We start from the raw sequence: 19,488 nt of genomic DNA, 5'->3' as shown, positions 1-19,488 counted from the left end.
TTTTTTTGTTTGATATCGGGTTTAATATGTTAGCCTATTTAACGAGTTAATCCAAATTTTTTTTCTTTTTACTTAATTTTTTTCACCTAGTTTAGTTTGATAATGTTAAATTTCCTTATATTTAATTGTCAGACTTTCATGACACGTATTTCAAGCTTAACGAGTTAACTTGGTTTGATGAGTTAGCCCGATTAATTTTGGGTAAACCTGTCAATTATTTTATTCTATTTAGTTATCAAACTTTCATGACGCGAATACTAGGTTTAACGAGTTAACCTGATTTAAAAGATTAACTTAGTTAATTCAGATTGTTTTTGTTTTTCTTTATTAGTTTTTTTTCTTCCTGTAACGCACTTAATTTAGATTTTCTTTCTTTTTCTTCGTTAGTTTTTTTCTTCTTATAGCTTTTTTATTTTTAATTAATTTTTTTAATTTAGTTCATTAATATTAATTTTTTTTCTATTTAGTTATCACACTTCCATGACATGAATCCTATATTTGACATGTTAACTTGATTTGATGGGTTAACCCAATTGATTTAAATTTTTTATTTAGATTTTTTTTTCTTTTTCCTCATTAGTAATAGGCTATTTTTTCAGTTTGTTTTTGTTTTTTTCTTTTTAATTAATTTAGTTTGTTAATTTAGTTTGTTAATGTTTAATTTTTTTATTTAGTTATCAAACTTTCATGATACGAATCCCGGGTTTGCCGGGTGACCTAGTTTGAAGGTTTAGTCCAGTTAATTTTAGATAACTCGTCAATTTTTTATTGTATTTAGTTATGAAACTTTCACGACATAAATTCAAGATTTGACAGGTTAATCTGGTTTAAAAGGTTAACCTAGTTAATTCAGGTTTTTTTCATTTTTTTCATTAGTTTTTTTCTTTCTATTGATTTTTTTAATTAATTTATTTAATTATCACACTTTTATAACATGACTTTGCAGCCAGACCCACATTCAATGTTATTAGATTTGGTATTGCATACAGACTCGCTTAAATTTAGGTCATGCAAGTTTAATGTTATTATTAATATTATAACTATTACTCTTGAGTTAAGGGTTGGAATCAAATCCAAAATTCTTGGGTATAATTTTATAGAAATATTTAATATTTTCAAATATTAATTTTTTTAATATTTTTTATAAAAATATTAACCTACAGAATCGCGCGAGTGACGTAACTAGTGTAAGGCCACCACTTAATTAATTAGTGGAAGACAAAAATGAGTGGAGTTGTAGGCATAATTAGAGATGAGTTGTTGATATAATTGTGGAGCTGTTGGTATAATTAGTGGAGTATGAGTGAAGATGAGTTGTGACATAATTTGTGGTATTATTGGTGTCATGATTTATAACCTTTGTCCCCTCACTATTCCTTCACTCTTCCTATAAATAAGCAATGTCTCCAAACTTATTTTGCATATTAAGATAGAGAGAAGAAGAGGAGAGTGAAGAGAGAGTAATCCCACAAAATTATAAGGCATTTGTGATAGAGTAAGTGAGGTGTTTTCTTCTAGTAATAGAAAGATTATTAGTTGTTTTTCTATTATTTGAGAGGTTGTAATTCTTACATTACTTATTAAAATCCTTCTATACTTGTCTGTGGACATAACCCAAGTGAGTGAACTATATAAATTCTTATGTGTTTTTTTTTTTTTTAGATTTACATATTAGTATCCTAACAGCTAGTATATGTTGTTCAATAAAGGAAATCTTCTAAGGCACTAAACAATTCCCAAGATTTGTTTTCAATATGCATGTGCTCCTTTGAACTTATTCTAATCATGCCATAAACTCTCTTGTTAGGAAACAATTATCACCTTTTTTTTTTTTTATAATCCGGGGTGTCCGGGTCAGTTTACGCACATCACGACTAATCCCTGAACCTACTGAACATCCTGCAAGTCCAGTAGACAGGTAAGGCACCGTAGAGGTGACGTGCGTGCATGCTAAGGCTTGAACCCAGGATGCATAGGTAAAGAAACTCTACCAAGACCGCTGGGCTACAAGCCTTGGTGCACAATTATCACATTTTAACATGACTACAATATACATGTGTTCCTTTGGTTTATTCTGGGTATTCATTGAAAAAAACTAAAATCTCCTGGGAATTACTACATGTATAATGAAAATTATTATTTTTTATTATGAAGATCTTATAATATATTTATAATTTATAAATTTTATTTTTTATGAAAAGAAAAGATTAAAAAATAATTTTATTTTTGTGATATTTTAGCTCATCATCAAAATAGCAAGAAATAATATAATATTTTTTCTTGGCATATTATAAGCCCCTTCACGACTAAACTTACTTATTTTCTTGGCCATGTTGGAAATAGAATGTTCATAAAATTTTTTTAGACCCGTTAAAAATAAATTTATTAAAATGAAAACCAAGCTTACATTGAAGGAGAAGTCAGTTGAGAGTGATCAGACCGAGGGGGGAGACTCACACAATCGGCATTGCTAGATCAGACAATGCACCACGCTATAGACATGTTCTACATGATGGGATGGACATCAAATTTACGTTACAGGCCGCAGGGGAACAAATACAATGTGTTCAGCTCCACGTAATGTGATGAGCTTCAAATTTATGTCATGGGCTGTAGAGAAACAATGGGTTTTCTTCACTATGGGATGGGCTTCAAATTTATTTTATGGGCTGGAGAGAAATAACGGGCTTTGTATTAAAAACATTGGGTTCAAATGGGTTCGGTTATGATTAGTGAGCTCAATCTTAGTTAAAATTTGGTTATTATTTTGAGGTAAAAGAGATGAAATCAGAAGGAACATGAAATAATATAAATTTATTTTAAAATTATCTTAAGAATAAATTTATTTTTATATCTTCGTTTTTGTTCTTTTAACTAAAATACTCTCTCTCTCTCTCTTAACAAAATAAATTTTAGTTTTGATAAAAAATTTCATTAGTTACAAAATTATTAATTATTATTAATTACACCCACAAAACAATATTTACTATAATAATATTTTTTTTCTTCATTTTATTTAGTTTTCTTTTAATTTCACCCTTTAACAATCTTCAACAATTCAGTATTTATATATTTTTAATTTTATTATTTAGTCTTTGGTTATTTTAAAAATTATACTTTATTTTTTTTTATTTTCTATATGTTTAGTTATATACCAGTTTTTTTTTTTAATGTTAACTTTCAACATTAAATAAGTTGAAAATGAAACTTTATAATTTTATTTAATTTATTTTTTTTAAATTTATCACAGTCTCATAATCTGGATCGTAAATTAAACCAAGTTTATTATGGTCATTTTATTTTTCTTCTATTTTATTTGATTTTTTTTAAATTTATTTTTAACATTGAATTAATTTAAAATTAAATTTTATAATTTTATTTTTTTTATAATTTTAACATTGAATTTGGCTGAACGGTAAGCAAACTACATCCCATGAATATACGAAAATCATCGAGTCAAAGCCAAAGAATCCCATGAATAAACGAAAATCGAGTCAAAGCCAAAGATTCCTCCTTCAAATATCTTGTTGGTTGTAAGACTATTCACGCAGGTGAAGAGAATCGAATAAATATAAAGCTGCTTCCCAATTTGCAAAGCTAAATCACACAGGATGCAATACTAGCTGGGAAAAGAGCAAAGAAAAGATGCAAAACTATATATGCATGGCGGCATTTGATAAGCAAAGCAGGACAGCCTGCTTCCATGATCTCAAGGAAGTGACCAACCAGAACAAATGTATTTGTCATCCTGAAACCCTCTCCTCGATTAAATTGGCCAACTGAAAGCACCAAAAGCTACAGATTAGAATAAATCACAAAACAGGTTGGCATGTCAGAAGACCCAATCATGGCAAGAAACGAACACAAAGCAGCAAACTTCTTACATAGAGAGCTCATTGCTTAAGTTTTCCATGCCAACACCATGCATCAATACACAAACCACCCAAAGCATGTAGAAAGGGATTTTACCTGTTATAACTGTCTGGAAGAAGGTCATCGGCTAATATAGCGAGCTTCAAAGGCCCACAAACACCTGCCCTCATCACCTCTAGCTCCATAGATTTCCCAACCTTGTCCCAAATCATTCCAAAGAACTGACGCCAAGAATCAAAAGAAGATTAACTCACTCTTGTTTCCCCTTTTCTGGGACAAACATTGAACGATAAAAACACTACAAGAGAGGCAGGGTGCTCTACACCCAAGCAACTAAAGTCAAGTACCTTTAAGGAGCAGCTAACCACCTCTCTGTCGCATTTAATTATAACATCATTGGGTTGTATCTCAGCACGATCAGCAGGAGACTCTTCCGTTACCTGATACAAGTGCTCCAATGTTACTGTTTTGGAAGATTTATAAGCCAGCTTCTCAAATTCATTAATTATTAGTTTTGGAAGATTGGGATCCACTATGACATGCAACAGCACACCAAGAATGCGTCCTAAATCCCTCTCATTGGTCTCCTTTGTAACGCAGCTCTCCACACAAATGCCTTGGATGGAACAATACCCTTCCATGGAAATACAACACTCACAAATACTTGTGTAGGTTTGTAATGAGACCAAACCTTGAACTTTATGATGCAGGACAGAGTGTGCTGCCTGCTTTCTTTCTTTTTAACTGATATGGAAATGGATTTGAGAAAAATAAATAAATCACATTGATTAACAAAAAAGAGACAGAGTAGCAAGATTTTGTTGATAAGAAAAATCTGGTGTTGTTTACCATATGGAAGATTCAAAAAGAAAGTGAGGAATTTCAGATTGGCGACACTGTGGAGAGCAAAGAGAAGATAAATCAATCTATAATCAGGCGATTACAAAGCCTAAAGAACCCTGTGTTACACTTGATGTAGATGAACAAAAGAAAAAAGTTGAGGAGCACGAAGTTATGAAAGCAAGGATATCGAGGACAAAGTGCTGCTGTCAACACAAATGGCCACTATTCCTGATTTTGATAGTCAAATTGATAGAACAAAACTCATATTATCACTACTGTCACCAACAAACCAGTTCCTATATCAGTGGTGTTGCATTGCAGCAGGATGTCATTGCAAGCTATGTGATTTTTGCTGCTTGGACACTTCAAAACTCAAGGTCGAGTTTTCTCCAACCAGGGGAAAATGATGCAGATAACAAAAGAAGCAAGATTAATGTCTTTTTATAGACAAGAGTATTTCTGTAATATTCAGATCTGCTGAAAATTTGTCTTGGGTTATTTTCTATCTAGTAATCTACTGGTTCTAAAATAATTAGCTTTTATAGGTTCTTACTTCTAAATAAATTTCTTATATGGAAAATTAAGTCTTTGTTGGACTAGGAGTACTAGCATCTTATGTAGTCTTTCAATATTTCACTTTGTTTTTTATTCTCTGAGTCTATCTCTCTTAGATATGACAACTAAGAACCCTAGATGTGAAGCTTATTTTTTATATATCCTCTAAGTGTAGATAGGACAACTAAGAACCCTAGATGTGAAGCTTATTTTTTATATATCCTCTAACTGTAGATATGACAACTAAGAACCCTAGATGTGAAGCTTATTTTTTATATATCCTCTAAGTGTGACTCTTATAAATCTATCCCATGTCCTTCCTCTTATTCCATCAGAAATCAACATTAACACAGTTCTAACAGCCCTAAAACAGCCTCTGAAGTCAGATTCAGAACAGCCCATTGGCTGTCCTATATCATTTCAACTCCTAATTGCTTCCATTTGAAAGAAAATTACATTTATAATTACAGAACAGGGGGCATGAACTTGGATGCCTAGCCCAAAGAAGAAACATTTGATTCAGCATGGTCAGTTGAGCAGTAGCTTTGGGCTCAGGGTTATGAGGATTTCATAAGTGTGGAAGCTGCTAGTTACAAGACGCACAAAAAGAATATTTCCGAGAGCTATCATCTTTCAACATGTCCATGTATATATATTTGCCTCATCAAACAAGCCTTAAAAGAAATCATGGAATAGAAGAAAGGGCCTCAAGGATGAAACTGTTGAATAAATGAGCAAATAATAAGTGGACGTCACGGACCAAGCCATGGAGCAAACACCCGCTCCAAAAGTGTATTTGGGGAAAATATAAAGAGGAAGAAAATAAAAAAGCGCAGCAAAGACCATACCTCTTCAACTATAACCCCTTTGCAAACAAGAGGGAACAATTGAACTATTTCCTCCAAAGTGACCACGTCAGCAGCATAAAGATTAATAAATTCCATCCCAAGCCAAGGATGAGGGACACTCCTACGCCATTGTAGAACATTAGATGCACCCAACATTCTTCACAATATCTTATTTCAGGTTGGATATTGACAAAAAAAAGAAGAAGATTAAATAACTTCCATCCCCATGCAGTACCCTGGATGGGAAAAGAATATACAGTATGTGCACGACGATGCAGCAGGTGATTTTGGAAGAATTAAATAATTTTCCTTGTAATTTAGTTTAGCTTTAATTGTCCTTTGTGTCTAGAACATTGAATTGTTGTTTTTCGGCTGGCGATTTCTTCACACACCCCATACCACATCTACCAGTAAATATAAAGATTTGGAATTCTCAAACTCATTGAGAACAACATGATCAGTAAGTTAACAGGGTATACAAATTATGAAAGGAATCTCAATACAAATCAATTGTGGAACGGTGCCATGAACATGCCAGAATATCATGGAAAGCAATAAATACTCTGCAAAAATGATGAGGCACATACCTTTTCTTATTTAAGTGGTCCAGGCATCTAAAAGCTATGTTGATCGGCAGAAAAGGAGTCTGGCCCTTCCAAAAGAAATTGATCCCGATGACTTCTCCATCCCAATTAATGAGTGGCCCCCCAATAAAATGCTACAATAAAGAACTAGTTTATGCTACAGTTTGGTATCAGTTCATCAAATATATAACATCAAAGCATAGATCTTTTAGTCAGTCTAAGAACATGCCAAATCTAGAACAAGCTCCGGACAAACAATTGTTTGCCCCTTTCTTGCTATCCTCAAAGACCGTTTTATGGTGAAAGCGGAGTTAATGAACCATGATTTAGTGACCAAACTTGTGGTTTAGTCAGTAAACTTGTTTGGTGGTTTTCCCTTTCAAAAGGAGGTTCAAGTCTAGGCATTGCACTTGGGTGGATGAAATAACAAAAGAGGGTTAATTCCATTTTGTAACAAGGTTAATGGATCAAAGAGTTGTTTCATGGGTACCTTAAGTGAGGCATGGGAAGGTCAACAATTATGGGCTCACCGCAAATTCAAGTAGTAGGACTTGGTGGGTACAGTGAAAATTTTATAGGCACAACTTAAAAGTCATTTGAAATTCAGTCTCTGAAAGGGTTTATTTTTATTTTTTATGGGGATATTTCTTCTGGACTCTCTTTGAAAGTGAAATCGCATAGTCATAGAACAAAAAATTCTCTAAGAAACAAGCTTTTTGCATAAAAACACCACTCCTTTCCTTCATACTCTCATTCACTTCTCTTAGTAGTTAGTTCTACAGTGATCCTAGTTGACTTTAATACTCTCATTCTAAGTTTCTCTACACTGGAGTTTGATCTCCTCATAGCATGTGAGGATGAGTGTTGAGCTATGCTGCTCAGATACAAAATTCAGGGCGTCAAGTCCGAGTATCGGCCCAAGAGTCAGAAAAGATGAATTCAAAATTTCTGAATATGGTGAATTGACTGAAAAGTGTTAAAATATTGGATGTGAGTACACGAATGTGATGCATGATGTAACCTCCAATTATAGTTGAATTGAGACCTATTGCCCAAAAGATGTTCCATGTATTATGTAACTCGTAGTCCCAAATTCAAACAAGAGGGCAGTAGTGGCTTGTATATAAAAATTGGGAATAGATTGAAAGAATGCTAATGAAGGCAATAAGGAAAATCAATTTCATCTATTTCAAGTGAAAGCAAGACCAAGGGGTTTTGAAAAGTTTGAGCCTTAAATTGACTGGTCATTAATACCTTCTCCAGAGAACAATATCACTAACCAAACCAAGCAAGAAGTTGTTATTACAAACAGCCATTGTTATCAATATGTTGCTTGTTTAGTTTGGATAGAGATGAGGTTGTGTCCAAGTGCAAATACAAGAGTTAGAAAAGGAATTCATGCTTGTACGGTCATTTCATCGACACAAATACTCTGGGGTAAAATGCTTAAGCCCGAGTAACACAAATGAGATATAAGCAAACATACATGATCCGACTAAGCCAAAAAACAAATTAATGCATGAAACAGAGAGAGTAGTGTTATTACTGTAGTAATCTCGCAAGTTGTCATTAGGAGCTCTTGGCAATCCAATTCGCAGCAATAAATACTATATGGGAAGAAAGTAGGGTAAGATCACAGCACAGCAGTTAGTTCGGAAAAAAAAGCGTTGTGGTCAAAACAGTGCGCCACGGTGCATTAGAAACAAGAATACAAGAGGAGAGTGGTGATATTTAGAATTGAAAAGGAGACTACTAGCTTAATTATGATTGGAAAGCAAACATATAACAATAAAAGGTAATTGTAAGGATGCAGAAAAATGCAATTGAAGATATCCTGGTGATGGTAAGGATATTGATGAAATCTTGAAACACTAACCTCCTATATATCCAACGTTGCTATAAGAAATGAAAAGACGAGGTTCATTTTGGCATACCTGAAATCACCAGAACTGACAAGAAGCTGGTGGTGATGATCTTGCACCCGGGCTAAAGCTATTACTTTATCCCCGGGACAAAGGTTAAAAAAGTTAGCCTCTACCATGGTGTGATCATTATCAGGTTGTAAGGACATAGAATCATCTATCCATTTAAGACATGCTTTTTGAGGAGGTTTATCAGGCTTGAACTTGACGGTAGCAATGTTGTAGTGTAAATCAAAAGCTGAAACCTCTCCCTCGTACGAACTGCCATCTGATAGATGTACTTCAACCTGCAATTGCAATACAATATTGTGAGAAATTTTCAATTCTACTAAAAAGGCAATGATAATAATAATAAAGTCGGTGCTGTACCGTGATTTGAGAAGGGTCTCTATAAGAGTGAAAGAGAGAAGCAGAAGTCAATATGGTAGCCTCGAATTTACCATCATCTCCTGCTGCACCTTCACATTCTACAATTGTGCCGGTGCACGCAAAACACTTTTCTCCGCTACCTGCCAGAAAGGCAGCAAAGCATAAAGCTTTATGTTACCAGGCAGATCATACATGTTAGGAAGCATAAAGTTAGTATATGATATACCTACCTCTGTGGTATGCAACAAGGCACACAACCGACAGAGAAACTTTCAAAGCAGCTAAATTTGTATTGAGTTTCAATTCATCATCCCGCCTTTTCAAAAACGGAGGCGGAGGCGGAATTCTATCAACTGTAAAGAAATATTCAGAACAAGAAAAATCAGATTAAGTAAAAACAGATGAAGGAAGAAACTGATCGGAAAAGAAGAAGAAGAAGAAACCACCGGCCTGAAAAATTCATGTTTTCTCCTTCCCAACGATACCAGATAGGAGAGACGGGTACACTAGGGATTCTTAATCAGTAGACGATGTGGAAAAGGAAGGCAGCAGTAGAGACTGGAGTAAATAATCCTCCTATTTTTTCCGAGAACAATTGAAAAAACGGCTGGGCCTTTTAATAGGTTTCTGCCACCTTACTCTAAAATAGGGCCTTTTTTTCAACGGCAAATACTTTATTCTAAGTCACTGTAGATTTATTTTTAAAAAATATAACAAATGAAAACTTTTATACACATATATAAATAAATAAACTAAAAGTTATATACGTTAATAAATAAATAAAAAATTATTAATAATACCTAAAAACAAAACTTAAAAAATCAGAAGATAAATATAAATTAAAATATTAAATCTTGAAAAATAAAACATTAAATTGATTGAATAAAAAAAGATATTTAAGTCTATACATATTAAGAATATCATCTAAAAATAAATATTTTTATTTTTAATAACATAGTTTATCTATATGAAAAATGAAATCAAAACCATAGATGAACCAGAAAAATTACTCTAAAAATTAAACACATATAAAAAAATCAATATTTTTAAAAGAGACCCCCAAACAAAATAGAAGAGAGGAGATTTTATCTTTTTTTGGTTTTCAGTTTATTTCTTTTCAATTGTATTTTTTTAAAGTTATATTTTCATGGCAATCATAGTTATCAAATCCAGTATGAAGGTTGACCCTGCCAAAAAGTCGGGTCCTGAGTTATACGAGTTAACCCGAAAAAATTAAAAATAAATATTTAAAGTTTTAATATTTTATATAAAAAATTAATAAACAATCCATATGAATATAAACTATATATATTGTAAATAATTAAGTTTGAAAGATTATTTCAAAATGTTTTTTTATCACACTTTGAAAAGATATTATTTTATTCTTCTAAGTTGAAGTATTTAAACCAAAAAGTTTTATTATACCATATTGAAAAAACATAACTTTTTTCTAATGAACATAGAGTATATATACTAAAGTGTTTCAAATCCTACATTGAAAAAATAAGATATTTTTATAGTATTTATATAGTAAACTTTGAAATGAGTTAGTAACCAACTAAAAAATATATTTATAAAAAGAGGTCTCTAAGTAGGAGAGAAGCATATTTGAAAAAAAATCTCTACCAGGTTTTTGCCAAGTCACCGGTGTTCTAAGTGGGTCGACAGGTTTATTTTGGGCCAATTAAAGCCCAAATTTTGAATGAAATAGAATCGGTCAAGATACTGGGTCCCATGTTGACCCACGAGGCTGGGTTTAATAATTATGATGGCAATCATGCCAGACCTATGGTATTGGGTCCAACTGTCAAACCCAATACCATAGGTGTGGCAAGCAAGCCGGACCCAATTCCTTGGGTCTATATAGAAGACTTTTAAGTTTAGCTTGGTTGTTAGACCCAATATCATAGGTCTGGAATTGAATTATGTAAGAATAATCAAAGTCAATATAATGTCAAATTTAAGTTAGAGTTCTTAAGTAAAATTTGGGAAAAATATAGAATTGTGTGGAATTGAATTAATTAAAGCATTAAAGATTGTCTTAAATATGAAATTATGTACAGATACAAAAATAATAAAAATTCTATGGTTAAACAAACAAAGGTGGTGGCTATTGGAGGGTTAATTAGAAGAAAAGAATTTATAATTTTTTTATTTTGTAAATTACTTGTCATCTTATGTTTATAATATGAACAAATGGTTGTTTTGGAGGGAGAGTAGAAAATGAGGATGTTTGAGGGATCATTTGAAACATTGACTAAACTAGACAAATTCATTTCTTTAACTTTCATAAAGGATTTGAACATGAAAATGATAGAATTTTGGAACGGTCCTTTTATAGGAGTTATAACTAAAGATGTTATTTTTCTGACAAGAGTGACCTTGTTTAATTTGAAGTTCTATAACTTCAGATATAGATAAAACTCTAAGGAGACATCAGGCTACTATCTCTACTAACATTTTTGACAAGTTGCTGAAACGAGTAACTTAGATATGTTTGGGGCATAATTATGTTTCTTTCCCTTTAGAAAATATATAGTTATATGTTTTTAAATTAAAAAAAGTCATGTTTGGAACTGAGATTTGTAAGGTTAGTTATGATAAAAAAAAAAAACAATGATATTAGAGATGTAATGGGAAACACAAATATGAAGGAAGGAATTGTTGAAAGGAAGTCGCTAGTTTTACTGTTATTAAAAGAAATATAACTTGTATAAGAAATAATGTGATATCCCTGTGAATATAAAAGGGACCATAGGAGCAACACAATAGCAGCAAGAGAGTATGAGCCGAGCTTCTATAACAGGTAGATTTTCTATTTCCATAATTATGAAGCTTGTTTAATTTTTGGATTTTATATATAAATTTTTGCAAAAGGAAAACATCTAATGAAATGAATGAGAAATAGAAACATACTTGACTAACTATTCTGGTTAGGAATAGTTAATGACACCAATGAGTTCTATTGATATTTTCTCTGAATTTGATTAGTCAGTTCTAAGAACGGGAGGCTAATGATGCCAGTAGGGTTTACTAACATCGACATAATCATTTCAGAATATGGGGGATATTGAACTTAATTAACTATCCTAGGTTAAGAATAGTTAATGATATCAAGAGGTTACATCAAATCGGTATTTTCATGCAACTTAATTAGTTATTCCTGATATGGAGGCTAATGATGTCAAGGAACCTTGACATCAAGATTTTCGAGGATATTTCAAAGTACTATTTGGAATTAATTAATTATTTCGAGTTAGGAATAGTTAATGACAAATATTAAAGGGCTATCTTGATATCAGTATTTGGAACAAATTTGATTAGTTGGTCCCGGTAAGGTAAGGAAGACTAATGATACTAATAGATTAATTAGTATTGACATTATCATCCCAAGGTTTTGTGAAGAAATAAATAAAAAGAATATGATGAATTATGTGGTGAAGGATGTTTAATGATACTAATAAATTGATATCGATATTTTTTAAAAGAATTATTCTTAAATATAAATATGCTACGGGTTGTTGTTGATCAATTACTCTAAAATTTAGTTAGTATCCATTGATCAAGTCAAAATTTAAGAGTGCAGATTGTAATAAAATATATGGACACATGAAAAAAAAAAAAAAGGTATTATCATAGGCAAACGACATTCAAGACTTGGCAGAGGCTGCTGAGACGACCCTTTCCAAAAAAAAAGAAGAAAAAAACAGAAAAGATAATGTTGGTCTTCTACAGTCAAAGTCTTCGTTGTTTACATATAGAGGCCAAGCAAAAAGTTACAGACCATGAATGCAAATTTTAAATGTAGGATGATATTTTTCTAATTCTTTGTTTTTTATTAATTAAAAACCATGACAAAAAGTATTTTTCTTTATTAAAAAAATATATTAATAAAAAAAGGAGGAGCCATACTAGATTCTATTTTTCAATAGAGTTCAAATTTAATTTTATTGTTTTATAACTAAATAAAAAAAATATAAATAGCCCCATAATATAATATGCATATTTATTTCAGTTTAAAAATTTAATATTGAGTTAGTATTAACATATTTATTATCAATTATTAATATATATATATATATATATAATTTTAAATTTTATTGAACCAACATATTAACTTTATAATAAAAAATATTAACAACATCCACATTTTTCTGCATTAAAAAAAAAAATTCACCCCGGGAATCAAACTTGTATGCATGTACTGGTTTTGAGGATTGGGAATCTAGGGTTTTTGCCGCTCTGGACCACCATATTTTTTGAAGGGTAGAATTGTCAAATCAAAAAAGAAAAGGGTGCCGATCGCTTGTCTGTCAGAAAAGATATATAAGGCGGCCGGGGCGTTCCCCAATCCCGAAAGCTAAACTGATTGATAAGTATGGCCATTAGAATGGAATCCAGGGACAGGCTACAGGGTGTAATGGAAAAAGAGATTCGGTCACCATGGCAACGGAAAGCACGCCGGCGTACTGGTTAGTTAGTTAACTAGCTAGGCACTTACTGTAATTTCTTCTTCTTCTTCTTCTTCTTCAGCTAGATTTGTTTATTTTAATATGGATTTATAGTTGGTTGTGTTGCATTCCGCTCCCATTCTTTCAACGAGAGTTTTGATGAAAGGATAGAGGAGAATCTCTACTTGGATCTTCCCACCAAACTATCGGCTCTTAAAGCTTCTCAATCTGTTGTCAGTCTCGTGTCTCGTGCTCGCAGAGGTATGCTAGGCGTGTATGCATGCATGCATGCATGCTTTCATGTATGTACGTGTGGCCAAATAATAATTTGACTGATCTTGTGTAGGAGTGAAAAATAAATTAGTATTTCCTTGCTCGGGAACCATCATAGGATCCAAGCTTGAAGAAAATGGTTCATTCACCCATACCATCCTCACTTCTGCCAATCTCCTCATTACCCGCGCTGCTTCAACTTCGGAGGATCATCCTCCTCTGTCTCCTGAACCTGGTATCAAGGTGCTGCTGATTTTCTTTTATCTCTGAGTTCTTTTATTTTTTTTTTATTAAAACAAATTTGTTCTATCTTTTTCTTTGGCTTAATCTGTTGCATGCAGGTTTATGTGTATTTATCAAGTGGTGATTCATTTGAGGGTGAAATTTTTGGTTTTAATTTTCATTACAACATTGCCATCATCAAATTCAAGTCCAGCTCACGCTTCCCGACTGCAATTCTGAAGCACATAGATGGTTCCATTCCTCTAACTACCAAAGATGAGCTACAGTACACGTCATTTGGACTCCGTCCACACGCCGAACCTTCAGATTTATTCAACCTTTGTCCTGGAGAGAAGGTAATAGCACTTGGCCGCCATTACTTATCCCACAGTCTCATGGTTGCACCAGGTGCTTTCAGGTATTGTCTCTCCTTTTTTAATGCCAAAAAGGGACTTTCTCTATGATCTTAAACTCATTGTAACATTGTAGTCTCCTGGTGCTTTAAAGTAACATTGTAGTCTCCTGGTGTTCATTTTATGAAAATGCTTTCTCAATTTTGTTAGTTACTTACACTTGGTTTTTGTCTTTCCTTCATTCTGCTGTGAAGACCTGGTGTGCGCAGACCAGGTTTGCTCAGACCACGTTTTTCCGGACCTGGTTTCCGTGATTATGATTGCGTAGAGCTTCTCACAGCAAGTTGCAGGATTACTGTAGTAATGACATTACTCTCTCTCTCTCTCTCACTTATATGCACCAGCTAGCCTTTGTGTGTATATTAGTGGTCTGTTTCATTTTAAAGTTTACATACAACTTTCTCCTGGTGGCTTTCATGATCTGTTAGTTTCTCTCGAGTATACACCAACACCAGATGACATGCTTCTTCCTTGTATGCATGCTGTTCTGACCAGTTTTCGCCCTACCATTTGAAAAGGCAGAGCTAAATTCTGCTGTCTTTACCCAAGTCATTATTTCAATATTAAAGGAGGGCAAATCTTAGGTGATAGAGTCAATGGCATAAATTGAGTGTGCAGGAAATCAACACCTAATTAGGTTGAGAATGAAAAAATGCTAGTAAATGTTTGCTGCACAATGGCCAAATTTTAGCTCTCAGATATTTAAGACTATTTTTTTTTTGTCATTTGAATTTCAAATATTCCATTAGCATGCAGTATATAAACATGCATTTGCGCAGTCGATGGCTGCTGGTTAAATTCTAACATTTCACCTTTCCCTCTTACCTTTATCTATATAAGAACGATATTCATTGTCTGACCTATGAATCGAAAAATTATCCAGAGTAGGTTTCAGTGCAGGCTCATAACAGTACAGCAATATGGTGCCCACCATGCTTAGATTTTAAGTGTCATAGATTCTCGATTGGTTTAAAATTGTGTTTTGCTTCTCCCTGGTCATTTTTCTGTTTGGAAATCCAGATCATAGTACTAATACACATGCTCACACCTTTTCACTTCCTTCTTCTTTTCGTTCTAGCTCTTTGGTGGTATATTCTTTAATACTCATTCAGAATGAAACCTTATGTTTTAATTTCATGACATCAATGTCATTTTACCACGCGACATCCCATGTATCTGTCTGATATGTAAAGAGAGGCAATATTAAAAGGCAACCAAGAGGATTTCTTAAAGGGATTTAGGAAACCATTAGAAAACAAATAAAACAACGATATCATAGCTGGATAATCACGAATTACTGCCAAGTAAAACAATTTTTTATTAGTATTTAGCCATCTAATGTGGTCACTAGATGCCACTAGCATGCGGATTTATTTATTTAACAAATGTGGCTTCATGCAAGAATATCTGAAATATGGTGTTTTTGTATATTTCCAAACAGGGTGGTAGTGGGGGACCCCTTATCAATTGTAATGGTGAAGTCATTGGAATCAATTTCTATGAGCATTCTTATACTTCTTTTCTGCCAATCAATATTGCTTCTAGGTGCTTGGAATGCTTGGAGAAAAATGGGTATGTACATTTATTTTTTTCTCTAAAATTTATATGTTTGGTTGGAACGTGGTTATACAACCTGCATTTCCAAAAATTATGAAAAGTAGCAAAAATATGCTTTTGTGGTTTCTGAATTTTTAAAAACACAGGTTGTACCGTGTTTTTAAAGTCTCTAATTAAAAGGAAGATAAAACTACATATCTACTTTCAAATTATCATTTTATCTCAACCACTTAATTTTGTTCTCTTATGTTTAATTTTTAAGAACTTTCCATTCTATTTAATTGTATATAAGGTCTTTTACCATTGATATATTCCAACTTCTCCCTCTTATTTGTCATTGTCGCTCTATTTTATTAGGAGAGTTCCTCAACCTTGGTTTGGGGTTAAAGTGACTAGTTGTAATGCAATAAGTGCAAATATATTTGAAAAAATAATTCAGAAGTTTGGCCACATCAGCGAAGGTGTTCTTGTTGAAGAGGTATGTTTTTTTATTTGCTTTTCGTTTCAGTTGTTCCACATGCTTTCTTGGTTTTCATGGTGTTGTCTTCTTTCTGGATTTTGATAAGGTGTGCTGCTGTTATAGATAAAGAAATTTTGTGAATCAAAAAACTTATTTGTCAATTCTCAGTAAGCTCTTATAGGTTATCTCCTCATCCCCTAAAGAAAAAGAGAAATCTTGTCAATGCAATCTTCTTTTCGAGTTTTTTTATTGTGATCAAAATCTTAAAGTTGTGTTATTAACAAAGGGCTTAAATACAGTGAATAATTAGATTTAACCCATAAAGGGCTTAAATTTGGGCATAATTAGATTAAGCTAGTTGGTTTCTCTGTAAATACAGTGAATCATCATGGTCAAAGGTTGTTTCCAGCTTATTAACAAGTTCATTAATTTTGTTATTTCTTGTCATTATGTAAATAATCCACAGGTTATACCAGATTCTCCTGCTTGTTCTTCTGGCATGCGTCCTAATGACATTATCATTCGATGTGGTAAACAGGCTGTTGTATCTTCCTCTGAGGTACGCCACCTTATTGTTTTCATTGCTAGGGGAGTTCCACTTGCATCCTTTGAAAATTGGGTCTCATTAAAAAAAGATTGAAGAATGCTTCAATGCATGTAGATTCACCTTTTGAAATTGAAAGATTTTTTTTTTTTATATGGATGATTTGCTTTGTTAGTCTGGTCCTTCTTATTTATTCAACTTACCCTTATCTGTTCTTGTTGTGTACGGTGAACACTCGATCATAAGCAATAATTTCAGTACTAAATGATTAATTTATTATATTGTTGCTTTGTTTTTGTTGTTGCTATAACCTTTGTGGTTTTTAATGTCAGTTCTATGGAATTTTGCTCGATAATACTGGAGAATCCATGGAAGTAATTGTGATGAGGCCATGTCTTGGAAGAGATTTGAGTCTAACCATAAAGGTTATCAATGAAACAAACCCGAAGAAATATTACAGGTAAAATCTACAAACAGACAATCAAACAAACTAACTCTAGCTTACATATGGCTTTAAAATAATAATCGTGTCTCATGTCAACGCTTAGGCAGAATCCCTTTTCCTCTTTGAATTTCAGAAAATTTAATAATGAGATCTTGTGTGAACCTTTCTTGCCTTGTGAGGCTGTTTTTAATTATCCGCTTCTATTACTTGTGCGCCTGTATTATAATCTGTCAATGTGGTGGTCATTTCAGATGGCCGGTTCCAGAAGAGGCATTTTGAGGAGGCGTGGTGCCCCTGGCTATGGTCGAATATGATGTGTACCTACTCAAGAACTTATTTTATTTATGTTCTAATTGTGCAATGTACACAGTTAAAAATAAATAAAAAAGATATGATTAGCTATCTGGGAGGGATGGTTAATGATATTAATAAATTGATATTGACACTTTTTTGAAGGAATTATCTTTTGGTATAAATATGTGATATTGTTTGGAAATTGAGAATGAAATAGTGTCATATAAACAGTAATATATGAGGTGATCGCGCTATGCCATGGGTTTTTGATCATTTGTTCTAAAATTTGGTTAGTTTCTATTGATCAAGTAAAAATTTAAGAGTGCAAACTATAACCAAATATACGAGCACATTAAAAAAATAAAATAGTATAGCCATTATTATTGGCAAACGACATTCAAGACTTGATAGAAGCTGCTGCTAAAATGACCATTGTCAAAAAAAAAAAGGAACACAAAAGATAATGTTGGTCTTTTACAGTTAAAAAATATGTTTGGTATTGTGGTAATTTTTGTGGTTATGATTTGAAAAAAATTGTTTTATAAAAAACAATTTTAGTTAAGGTTAGTTTGATAAAATATATGTTTTGTTAAAACTGTAGTTAAAATTAAGGTTGAACAAAAAGTTGTTTAATGTGTTTGGTTAAAAATATTTTTTAATTTAAGGTTATAAAAAAATTAAAAAAGATATATATTAATATTCATTATTTTTAATATAAATATTATAGATTTAACTACTACTATTACATCATGAAATAAATAATATTTTATATAAAATATTTTTTTATTATTTCATTAAACTATATGTAATTCCATCATGTACGAAATTCATCCGACAAGGACTACAGTTTTCATGATTTCCTAAGCGCACGATAATATCAGGTAAAATATCATCGGAAGAAAATTAGGATTGAGATGATATTTTACAAATGCTACATCATCATAGGATCTCTTTATAATGTAATTATATAGTGTCATTAATTAATGTTAAACACTAGTTTTTTTTAATAAAACACAATATCTGAGAAATTGTTTTTGGATCTTTTTATTTTACTAGGTCAGATCGGTCCAATGCATTTAGGTTTGGGTTAAACTCAGTTTGCCTATGAACAGTAGAGACACTTTTCATGTTCACTTTGCAGAACAATGGAGAGTGTCTTCAAACAAAGGAGAATGAGAAGAGGAAGGGGAGGGGGAAGAGCAGCACCACAATGATGGCTAAGGGACGGTGGAAATGACGGAGACCAGTCACGCTCCGTTGTTCACATGCAATATGAATAATGGAGAGTGAATTAACTCACTTATCACTATTTACTTTGCAGAACAGTGGAGAGTATCTCTAAACAAAAAAGAAAGAGAAAGAGAAGAGCAGCGTGATGTTAATGGACTGAGGAATTGTGAAAACAATGTAGGTCTGTGGTGAAAGAGAGCTGCTCTCCATTGATGGATGGCGTCCTTCTTTCCTCTATTTTTTCTCCTTTTCTTCTCTCGTTCTAAGCACACCTTGCCTTGTGATACTTGTAGAGAGACAATTAATCCGACATATTGAGTATCGAGTCACGTGATAGTTCTTTGGATTGCTAAGTCAATTGATCTGCATATAGCTACAACATACTCTTTATTTGCAGGAACTGGTCAACTGAAACCACCAAATTGGACGAGATGATAATGAAGCACTGATGAAATACAAAAGGCTCAAAAAACCCAAAACAACAAGGAATAAACATATGAGAGAAACTTGTGGAAAGCTCATCCAAAAATGCAATCATTTAGTGACTTAATGTTGACCTAATTATATTTTTTAAAATCAACAAGCATAAAATCAATTGTTTCGAA

At 32.7% G+C, this 19,488-nt stretch overlaps 2 protein-coding genes across 3 annotated transcripts; one reads left to right on the top strand and one right to left on the bottom strand.

The window, feature by feature from the left end:
• Positions 1–2,474: 2,474 nt before the first annotated feature.
• On the bottom strand, positions 2,475–9,581 carry LOC105109853 (putative protease Do-like 14). Of its 2 annotated transcripts, none has more exons than XM_011004705.1 (10): positions 9,445–9,581; positions 9,225–9,347; positions 8,995–9,134; positions 8,638–8,912; positions 8,250–8,310; positions 6,707–6,837; positions 6,120–6,240; positions 4,221–4,313; positions 3,970–4,094; positions 2,475–2,505 (listed from the first exon to the last, which is right to left on the bottom strand). In XM_011004705.1, the coding sequence occupies exons 1-10, from the start codon at positions 9,455–9,457 to the stop codon at positions 2,493–2,495; spliced, it is 1,095 nt and encodes a 364-aa protein (XP_011003007.1). In that variant the 5' UTR covers positions 9,458–9,581; the 3' UTR covers positions 2,475–2,492. The 2 variants fall into 2 exon arrangements, with proteins under 2 accessions (XP_011003007.1, XP_011003006.1); XM_011004704.1 differs by lacking the exon at positions 2,475–2,505 and adding an exon at positions 3,473–3,779.
• A 4,127-nt stretch (positions 9,582–13,708) lies between these two features.
• Positions 13,709–17,737, top strand: LOC105109864 (putative protease Do-like 14). Its single transcript, XM_011004724.1, has 9 exons — positions 13,709–13,715; positions 13,792–13,961; positions 14,060–14,358; positions 14,548–14,653; positions 15,795–15,925; positions 16,268–16,388; positions 16,837–16,929; positions 17,247–17,374; positions 17,611–17,737. The coding sequence occupies exons 1-9, from the start codon at positions 13,709–13,711 to the stop codon at positions 17,636–17,638; spliced, it is 1,083 nt and encodes a 360-aa protein (XP_011003026.1). The 3' UTR covers positions 17,639–17,737.
• The last annotated feature ends 1,751 nt before the right edge of the window (positions 17,738–19,488 follow it).

Source organism: Populus euphratica, unplaced genomic scaffold, assembly GCF_000495115.2.
Source record: "Populus euphratica unplaced genomic scaffold, PopEup_1.0 scaffold278.1, whole genome shotgun sequence".
In the NCBI taxonomy this organism is placed as follows: Eukaryota; Viridiplantae; Streptophyta; class Magnoliopsida; order Malpighiales; family Salicaceae; genus Populus; species Populus euphratica.
This window is presented reverse-complemented; position numbering and strand designations above follow the sequence as displayed.